Source organism: Rhopalosiphum maidis, chromosome 4 (assembly GCF_003676215.2).
Source record: "Rhopalosiphum maidis isolate BTI-1 chromosome 4, ASM367621v3, whole genome shotgun sequence".
Taxonomy (NCBI): domain Eukaryota; kingdom Metazoa; phylum Arthropoda; class Insecta; order Hemiptera; family Aphididae; genus Rhopalosiphum; species Rhopalosiphum maidis.
Window position 1 is genome coordinate 46,765,204 of NC_040880.1, and position 11,435 is coordinate 46,776,638.

Consider the following 11,435-nt stretch of genomic DNA (forward strand, 5'->3'; position numbering starts at 1 on the left):
GTAATTGGTACGAGTAAGCGCGGCACCACACAATTAATATTTACAATTATTACAATATACATGTGGATTCTGGTTAATTTGATTATTCAGATCCCTTGCAATAAATTGGATTTGAATCGTAGGTGGTAAGAATATATAACAACAAAGAAATTTCTTGTCCGCGGTTGGTATCATGCTTAAATGAAATCTATTCTGTGCTTCAACGCCTGAGGCTTCGACTATCGTAATCACTTATCAGACACCAGTAATCAGTGAAATCGACTACGTTTCAGTCGCCCGACGATTATTGTTTAGTGTTTTCACGTTTGCCGTTGTGTTTCCGTCAGTGTTTTTCAACTCTCGGACAATTTTTGTAAACTGGACTACGGAGTTATGAAAATAATGAAAAGCCATCCTTCGACGGTCTACACGCATCTTAGAAACTTAAAGGTGAGTCGATACATTTTCATTCGAATTTTGATTCTCGACGAACCCGAACTTACAGTTTGCCTGCGTATTGGCCTTATTCCACACCATATATCAAGGCCAAAGAACAATAATAATAATATTGTATCGTGTCCAAATCCCGTGTAATTATTATAAACAGCTAATACCTTGTCGATACGCAATGTTTCATTATTATTATAAGTATTATTATTATTAGTGTTCATTTAAACAGAATTTTATAATGATAATTTTGTACATTTTTTCTTAGTCGAATTGTGTCATAGCCAAAGCGTATTCTTAACCAGGATCAGTTATCCAGCTACGGCGTTCAATAACTAGCACCTACGTCTTCTAGTCAATCAATTCCTATCATCAACATGAGTTCAACGGATCGTTCAATATCATCTGGGTTCCCAATTCCTCAGTGGATGAAATCTAAAATAAACGATCGGTTAGTTACTTTTTGTACTGTGTATTAATATTCATTTAATATTTGCAATCAGGATGCTAGTAATAACCCAATGTAAAAGTTAAATAATTTAGTATAAACAAAAGTTATGATTTATAATTATAATAGGTACCTAGTTGAACAATAATATGATCAAAGTAAATAGTTATTCAAAACATAAAACTATCATATTATAATGTTGTATTGTAGACACTATCTTTCAAATCTTTATTTTAGTTCCTGTATTAACATACAATTCATTAAATAGTTTGATTTAAATTTGTTAGGTTCGTTAACTATATAACTATTTATTTTATTATCTTTGGATAAGTGGGAATTAATAACTTATTTGTGTATATTTTCTGTTATAATTTAATAGATGAGATGAGAAATCTTTAATAATAACAAGAATAAATTAAGTTATGTTATTTATAATATTCTTATATTTTGAATTATACATATTTTCATTATATATATTTACCAAATAAAATAATGTTTACTTACACAATTAAAAATATTTTTTAATTTTTTTCTTATAAAAAATTATTAGTATAAATAATGTGTTATGTTCTGAATGAAATATATTCATATAAATTAAATTATAATACATAAACAACTAAAAAAACATATAATAATTGAATATTAAAATGTTGAAGTAACCAACTATAAGTACCCATTAATAATACAATAATAAGTATTATTATATTTTGTTTACTTATCTAATTCTCTGAATTGTAAATAGAAAAAAAATATGTTATGCAACAATTATAAAATTCTTTCTTAGATAACATTGTAGACGGCCTAAACATTTTTAATAATAATAACAATAATAGTACCTACATATTTTTAATTTTTTCGATAAATTAATAAACACCTAAACAAAAAAAATTAAATAGTGGTTAACTAATTATTTAAATGTATGTAAGAAATTATAAATATTGAATTGTTTTTTTTAATAAAATTTTGCTTGGGTAGTTCTAATGTGTCGATTATAATATATGATTTTACTGTTACTTTTTTATTTATTAATTATTATTAGTCTGTCAACTATGAGTTATTTATATTGACACATAATTCAAAATTAAGAGATGTGCGCAAATTTTTTAAAAATACGTGGCTTATTACCAACTGACCAGACATGTACCAAAATTAGAAACCAAACAATTTGTGGTGGTGAGTTAAAAGAAGTTCTGAAAAATAGTCGAAAACGTGATTAAAAAAGTAATATTTTGAAAACAATGTATAATCGATGAACAAAAATAGGATATCAAACATTTCACTCCATAAGCAAAAACAATATAAAATATCATATATATAATACAATATTTACGGCAGATAGGCAGATAGCATACTAAACCATCAAACGTGCTGTAGATAGCATATTAGACGAGTACCTTATATTGTTATTAAAATTGTTTAATTAAACGACCAGTAACCACTATTTTATGTATAAATATAATATTATAAATGGTTTAGTTTAAAACTTAGTAAATATCAAACTTTTACTCTTAGTGAATAAGTGAATGATAAATGTATCATAAAATTTCTATGGTACTCTATTTAATGTGTATATAATATATAACTGTATGAGCAACTTTCTTGAATACTAAATTTCTTATGAAATTGTTATAATTACTGTGATGCTAATAAAATATTTATTTGAATACCTAGGAGTTAGGATATCAATTACAAATAACTAATCATTAATTACCTATATACTTTTCAAAATGTTTAAATACTATAAGTTCTGCAGTAATCTGTAGTTTGTACAAAGGTATCTATCATCTATACTTAATATTGATTCACTGATACGTAATATTTTCACATTGATAATAGACAAATAAAAAAGATTATGACAAGTGTATAGAATACTATATATGTATTTTTTCTTATTTCACTATCATAAACCTTTCCGGCTTCTTGAATTAGTCTATAATATTAAATTATGTATATCTAATATTTATTAGCCATATTTAACTTAATAATGAAGTATTATATAGATTCATGAATGCACAATGCGTGACGGAAATTGAAAAAGCTTAAGCCTTAAATAACTAATTACAATAGCACATGTGTGTGCATAAGAGTACATGATCGACATAAAATTCTATGTTATGAAAACTATAATTTTCAAGTAGTTATTCGTGACTGATTATTAAAGTTTATTTTATGTACAATATCTTCTGATACTATGGATATTTTATTAATTTTTTAAGTGAATTATTGAGTAGACTACTTGATATAATTAAATTTAACTGATAATTTGTTTTATATAAATTTGTATTTATAACTTTTTTGTTTCATTTAGGTATGACTTAGACCAACCATCATTTAATCCACAAGAAACAGATGACAGCTTCTTTTTAGTTCGTTATTTAAAACCAGACACAGTAAATCAAAAACACAGTGATAGCACTAAAAATAAACCAGCTGAAGAAAAATTAGCAGAAAAAACAGTTCAAAATTTTAAAAAAATGCCTCCAGCATTGATTGTTACTGAAACACCAGAATATAAGGGCCATACAATTGCTTGTCAACGCTTCATTACAAATACTTGTGCTGGTAAGTTTTTATGTATATTTTTTAAGGTAAAATATTAATATTTTATTAATTAGTGTTTAAACCTTTAAACCATTATTAATAATTTTAAATAGTTATAGTTAGTATATTAATCATTTGAAGTTTCATCCAGACCCATCACTATATAACATGTATGTCCTTCAATACAATATATTTTAATTGAAAAAATTGTTTTTAATAGCTTTTATTTTCTTACATAGTTTTCGTATACGTGAAATATATTCATTATATGCCGATATAATAAAAATATTCTCAAATATTCTCTAACCCCTAAAATGTACTTTTTTATGCAAAATAAATTTTTTCTTATGAATTCTGTGTGTCATGAATCGTAAAGATTTCTCACTCCCATTTAACTACATAGACTAGAAACAAATATGTAAAATCATAAAAATCCAACCTCTACCTGTGACTAAACCTAAAAACTATTATTCTTATCGTGTTATTTTAACTATATAACTAAGTATTACTTGTATTAATATTTTTTTATATTTATTGTAAAATAGAAAGATATAGTTACAATAATATGGCGAGTAATTTAAGTAGCTTGGACCAAGATGCTTATTGATGCTAATTTTAACAAAATAACTAAAATAAGTCTCAAATTAAATATTTAAATTTGAGAATGAATAGTGTTACAATTACTCATTGAATAGTCTATTAGTCATACCATTGTCAAGGTCAATCTTAGAGATATTTTTTAATTCAATTTAATGTTGATATCGTGCAATTAAATATTATGTAATCCAATTGTTGATTAATGAATGTTATGTTTTAGATATTTACGAAAATAATACTTAATGATATTTTTTCAAATTCTAAAGAAATATCAAACATAGATTCCTAAACAAACATTATTTTATGCCTTTACCTTTAAATTTTCAACCTAGAATTTAGTTTTCTTTTTGTGTTTATGTTGTATAATACATTTTTATAATTTATAGTAAAAAAAAAAATCTAAAAAATACCATTTAAATTCAAAAGCAGAATATCTTAATATTTTCAAAATTACTACAACCCTCAAAAATAATAATTTATAAAACAACTACCTAATATTGTTTAATGAACACTCAAAACTTCTGATTTTGTTCTCATTTATACTGAAAATCTAAAAGTGATTGAATTAAACATTTGGTGACTTCGATTCAGCCAGTTAGCTTAAGTTAGGTTAGTTAAAATTAGTTAATTAAAATTTTGTTTCTGTTTAATGTTTTATTATTATTATTATCTTTTGAATTTGAATTTCAAATATTTTAAGATGTATTTTTTAGATATTTAAATACTTAATATTTTCATCTGTAATCTATAATCTATTTGACATGTTTTATCTAAAATTTAAAGACCATATTAATATACTTAAATTACAAATTTAAAATAGCTCATAAAAATATATAAGGTAAAGGTATACAATCTATTAATACATTTTTTGGCATACTACATTTATAAAACATAATATTATGTTCAAAATATGGCTAACGAAACATTATTTAAAATAGTAGATTTAAAAACTTGCTATAAAATTGAATTCTTTATAATTTTAGAAGTTTTAAAATATATTCATCTTGTTTTTTCTAATATCTAAGTTTCTTTTCAAAAAAATTAAAAATAGTTACGCTTTTGTTACAAGATGTCCACCATTCTTCATCTAGTAATAAAGAAGCTCTATATTTTAAAATTAATATTAATATTAAATTTTGATTTAACTGTTCTGAATATAATGTTTTTCTGCAAAAAAAAAAATAACTAAAGAAGAATTACAGATTTTTATGACGACTACAATTTTAAAATATTTTTTATACTTATAATTTTTCTTACACACTTTTTCATAGAAATTGTAAATACTGTATTAGATATTTAGACTATAAATTGAATTAATAAATTATTAATCATTTTTATATTAATTGAACCATTTATCTTTAATAATGATAATAGTAGTATTTAATCATATTTATGTAATTGTCATAATATACTGGAATAAAATGTTTAAAATATTAAAAAAGGCGGGTAAAACGTTGTTTTTTAACAACTTGAAACTATGTAAAAAAATGTTTACAAAAACATGAATACTTTTTGAAATAATGAGTGTCTTATGATAAAAGAATCAGCCTGTATAGTAAATTTTTAAAAAGTTAATAATATAAAATAATACATCTATATTGCCTTGTTAGACAATACTTTATTGTTAATGTAGATCAAATAAACATTTACATGTGTTAATCATTACTCATTAACTACAGTATAAAAAATATATTCATATCGTAAAATATAAGAACAACTATTTACTATTCATATTTGATATGTTAAAATGGAATAAATTTATTTAAGTAATTTTATTATGGAGCATCCTATTTAATAATATCAACAACAAACATAAATCCATAATCTTATCTTTTTTGTTAATAACTGGTATTTTTTATGATAATCTTATTAACGACGTAATATAATAAGTATATTTTGTCAAAATATTTTTCAAACTAAAATCTTATTATTGATATTATTGATATTAAAAATAACGATCATGCAATCTTTTTTGAAAATGATTTTCGACAAAAATCAATTTTCGTATAATAATGATAAATCGTTAAATTCAAATTTAACATACCCATTAGTATTACAGTGACCCACTCGACACCTAATATACAGTTTATCATTTCCTTTTTTTTTTAAATTTTAAATATAGATATGAGTGGATATAATAATTATGTACAGGGTCGGCCTGGCCAGGGCCGGAGTGCCGAGATTCCTGCCTGAGCCTTCAGGTACCCAGGCCGACCCTAATTATGTATCATGTATATTGTATAAAGTATAATAGCAGTATAGCGTATAGGCATAATAAACATATGATTGTAATTCCAAAAAATGTCTTTTAAATACGTTTTTAGACGAAAAATACTTGAAAAAGATTATTTTTATTATACTCGTAAAACTAAAAAAATAACATAACTTGAAATTTAAGAAATCGGTTAATTTATGTTTTGTAATATATTATTAATTATAAGTACATTTATCGTATACAGTGTATTGGCTACGCTTGTTTTTAATTTTATAAACTATACTTAGTTTTAAAATATATTTTGAAATCGTTGTCTTATAAAATTAATTAATTAATATATATTTTTATATTTATTAATCATTACAGTATAGCGTCCGTTTTAGTGTTTTGAATCTGGGTGAATCATAGGCATTTTTTATGAAAAATATTGAATATTTATGCGCAATATGTAATTAATGATGCAATAGTGTCAAATTATATTAATTTTAAACGTAGTTTTTGATATCAATTAAATTATCACGTAGGTTTAAGATTGCCGACTGATTAGTATTATATAACCTATCAAACTATACACTTAAAATGATTCATAGCCCATACTGTCTAAATATAACAAAATACGCCTATCAGGCAATCGGCTATTACATTTCCTACTATAGTTACTACGCAAATGTGATTTGATCGGTGAACAGTGTGAAAATACATGATATTATGCTGGTATTCTGAAAATTATTTTAAATTATTTATTTTCTCATAATTTATTGTAGTTAGAGAAAATGCCGACATAAAGTTGTTCATTTATTTAAATTCTATTATTTTATGTCAAATCATTAGTTATCTAACAATTGGAAATTCATAACACTGTTAAACATTTAAAAAAAAATAAAATAAAATGGAATATATAATTGCGGAGCTCGAAGCAGAGTAAAATTTCATTATCAGTAATATTTATAATATATAAATGTGTAAAGAAACCGGGGCGCGCATTTTCTGGCGTCTTAATTTATATTACAAATAAAAAAAACACGTAATTAAACAAAATCCCAACCAGGAAACGGTCAAGTTATAGATGTTATCAATGTGCACGTTACGTGGTCATATCATCCGTTACTAATTTACTGATTGTAAATTAAAAAATTAATACTATTTTCAGTATTATCGCATTACCAGTCATAATGCACATATTATATCTGCACCTATAGCTTAGTATTATTTTCCAAGAGTTTTAGAGATGATGTGTCTTCTTCTTACAATACAGCAGCGATAAGCTATCCTTACACCACGTAATTTTTCGGGAAATGACAAGTGCCTATTATTTCTATCGACCACCAAAAATAAAATCTAAGTGAATAACATAATCGTACACGCCTGTACGTCACACGTACCTATATTAATATAAATTATTAACAACATATTATATTTATTTAACAAGGGGCCTTACTCCTTCTGCCCTGAAATTTGGGTATATAAAAAACACAGGAGAGACCTTCAAAATATGTTAATACCATTTGCAAAAATGTAGATCAAACAATTTCCTTGTTACGAAACTACAGTTTACCGTCCTATAATTAACCTTGAACAACCTCAGCATTAAATTACAAACAAAAATATTTAAACTATGGCCAAATGTGTGCACCTTCCCAATAAAATAAATATTGTACTCATCTATTACTATTTATTATACATTATATTACATTATTAATTAATTTAAAAATGAAACACGTGATTATATCATGTTAAATCTTGAAATTAAATAGGTTAGAACCTAAACATTACAATATAAAATATATTTATTATACTTTATTTAATTTATTAATTAGATGATAGTTAATAAGATATGTTAAGACTTAGGTATTATACTAATTATGAATTGTGTTGAAAATCGTCTATCATTGATAGTAAAAATAATACTTTAATAATTAACTATTACAACTATTATAAATGGTGATGATGTATAAAATATTTACCTTTTGAAAATATAATAAATAGTTAACTAATGGTTTTATACATTTTATAGATGCAGTGGCTGCAGCAAGTTTGGGTGAAAATATAATTGATCCTCCAAAATCATTAGGGATTGATGATGGTTTTAAAAGTGGAGCTTCTGAATGTGGTAAATCTATTGTGGCAATGGCACATCAAATGGTGTCTGGGCGGAGAGCGTATCAAGGTCGTTCGTCGGGTCCTCAAGATATGCTTGTTGTAGGACCATCTCCATCAATGTTGTCTAAGCGACGTAACAGCAAATCGCTCCCTGCAAGTCCTATAAGTTCACCTCCTGGATCACCGCGGTCAATCCGTAAAAATCCATATTTCACAGCACCATTTCAAGAAGAATCTGGAGATAAACATGGCTCATCGTGGATATTATCAAACTTATTTTCACACAGAGCTGATTCACAAGAAGAATTATCTGATAAAGAATATAAGAAATTCCCTAAACCATTGTCTTCTAGTAATTTATCCATAAAACCCAAACCTTCAGAGCTAAGAGAGATGAATTTCTGGACACCTACATCAATGTAAACATTTAGGCTCAACAAAAAAAAATGATTCGATTTATGAAGATTTTCTGCACTTTTGGTTATATTATTAATTTGTGTTTTGACATTATTTTATACGTATTTATCCTTATTTTTCCTTATAATCTCCTTAAATTAGTACCTGTAAAAAAAATCATTTTTAATTTTAAGTATTCATTGTTATTTTTCTTTTCCTTGTATTTATTTAATTTTAAAATATTAAGTATCAAAATAATAATGATATGAAGACAATACATAATATAGTGCGCATCTTTTATACATATAACTATATAAGTTATCTTTTTATTTTAATATTCGTAATTTCTGTTCTGTCAGTTGTTTTTGTTCTCTAATCCCTTCTAAAAGTTTGTATACATTTTTTTTTTTACACGAGTATTAATATAAATCACTTCTTGTATACAATTTTATTTAACGTATGTAAATATATCATTGACATTGCCATTATGGCATAAATTTGATATTGTAATCGGCCAATTGAAAAAATGTGCGAAGTAACGCAAATGATATCAAGATTATGGTTATATATTATATTATCTATTTTTAAATTAAATTATTTTGCGTATCGTATCATTGGTTTGTATTTATAATCAATGATAACAATTTAAAAAACATATAATTAATTGTTTGAATTGATGAGCTGAATTGTAGTAATATCAAAAAAACTCTTTAATTATCTAAGGTCATTGTCATCCGTCAATTTAAACTATGATACAATAATACATGTATTATAATGTAGAGAGAAAATTGTTTTTAAAATATTTTAGGAATGTTAAGTTGTTAGTACTCCCCTGCCGTAATAATTCAATTATATTTCCATATAATGGTTACCCAATATGTTAAAAATGATTAAGACCCAGTTCAATTAAAATAATATCTACACACATTGTGTTACTGTTAGCAACAACTACTTGCTATTGAACAATAAGTAAATGTCATCGTGCGTCAGTAAAAAAAATGAATGATTCACAGATCACAGAATGAAGAAACCTCCTAGTGGAAGAACTTTTAATGTTGAAAGATTAGTCATTTATTGATGTTTTTCAAAATATAAAATTTAATACCTATTACATACCTATAAAATATATGGTGTTGGGAGTGTATTTAAGGGAGGGGCCCATGGGGGGCATTCACGTATTTTATACTTATTTTTATTATTATATGAGATATTTTACAACTCTATGTTCCCCCATGACGCAAATTTGAACTTATTGTTTGTGCCCCCTCCCCTAAGACATTTTTAAATACACCCCTGTATGATGTCTAATAGTATATAAGTACTACCTAAATAATATAAATGTTATTTATAGGCAATTATAATGTAATCGGCGATTAACCATAGAACGGTAGCTCAAGTTAAGCGGGTAAATGCTAAATTGTAATGTATACATTATCAACATCCTAATAGTTTTTGTTCATGGCTAAAGTCCGAATTATACGACATGATGACGTATAATATATTATAATAATTTTTATTCATAATATAAACTATTATCGACCATAACAAATATCAGTTTTGCAAATCGTATTAACTGTCAGAATAATAAGTGAATACACATTATTTTATTTATTTAACTAAGTAATAATAAGTATAAAACTATTCACACCATAATCGAGAAAACAAAAGCGTTACTAAAATATGTTCGCGACAATAAAATAATCATTATCAAAGAAATTATATACACACAGAACACAGTACACTGATATATAAAAAGAAACGCTGTTCTAAGAAAAATTTTTGCGTTGTTGTTTTTATAATGTTTGAAACTGCCAATTTACATGGTCACGTGGCATGAAAAAAAAAGATTAATTTTTACACACGACTGTATCATGTAAGAGAATTCATGCTTTATCAGCTAAAAATAAATTTGTTACTTTGTTACACGTGCTATTTTGAATTTAATGAATATATTAAAATATAATAAAATACATGAACGGATGTACCAGACATGCATCTCGTCAGAAAATCCGTAGGAGTACGGAACCAATGTAAAAATACGACGACTTGAAATTTACGCGTCACTTTGTAAACAATTTTTTCTATGTCACTAGAATGTTATACCATTGTGTACATAAATACGTGAAGGTCAATGAACTAAACATAATTTAAAGCTAATAATACGATGATAATATTATTATAAAAACATTGAAACGTGAATTTAGTTTAGAAGTGTAAAATTTACATAGTATTTTCATATTGTATTTTCAATCACGTCTGCAATAATCAATAATCAATACTAAAGAGCAATTTAGGGTGAAGTACTGAGATTAAAGGGTTTAACAGCTAAAATCGTTAATATTTGCACGTAATAATTAAAATATTTATTTTTTGAAGTTTACAAGACATTTTTTCAAACGATTTTATGTTTGATTTGACTATTATATATATAATAACAGTTCAATTATATAATTAAAACTCACAAAGTTCAGCTTAAGGCGTTTACGATGTATAAACGATGTTGTGTAGTGTAATATACAATATTGTATATTTTATTTATAGTAATAACCATGACTAAATAAACAGGCATGTCAGCTCTGATATAACACTGCGCACGAAATGTTCCCCAGTCTTGGAATAAACACTAAAATACATGGAAGAATTAAATCCCGGTGTATTTTGAATTGTACAAAACTTAACAGTTTTTATAATAATTATACATATTTCGTTACT

The 11,435-nt window shown here is 25.2% G+C and overlaps 1 protein-coding gene across 1 annotated transcript; it reads left to right on the forward strand.

Annotated features, from left to right (window-relative positions):
- Positions 1-13: 13 nt before the first annotated feature.
- Positions 14-8,820, forward strand: LOC113557286. The gene is made up of 4 exons (XM_026962728.1): positions 14-429; positions 695-877; positions 3,183-3,436; positions 8,242-8,820. Exons 2-4 carry the CDS (start codon positions 804-806, stop codon positions 8,748-8,750), a joined length of 837 nt encoding a protein of 278 aa, XP_026818529.1. The 5' UTR covers positions 14-429; positions 695-803; the 3' UTR covers positions 8,751-8,820.
- Positions 8,821-11,435: the final 2,615 nt, after the last annotated feature.

Coding starts and splice junctions, on each gene's coding strand:
- LOC113557286 (XM_026962728.1), top strand. CDS start 804: ATGAGTTCAACGGATCGTTCAATATCATCTGGGTTCCCAATTCCTCAG. Junction 878..3,182: donor AAATCTAAAATAAACGATCG/GTTAGTTACTTT, acceptor TGTTTCATTTAG/GTATGACTTAGACCAACCAT. Junction 3,437..8,241: donor CATTACAAATACTTGTGCTG/GTAAGTTTTTAT, acceptor TACATTTTATAG/ATGCAGTGGCTGCAGCAAGT.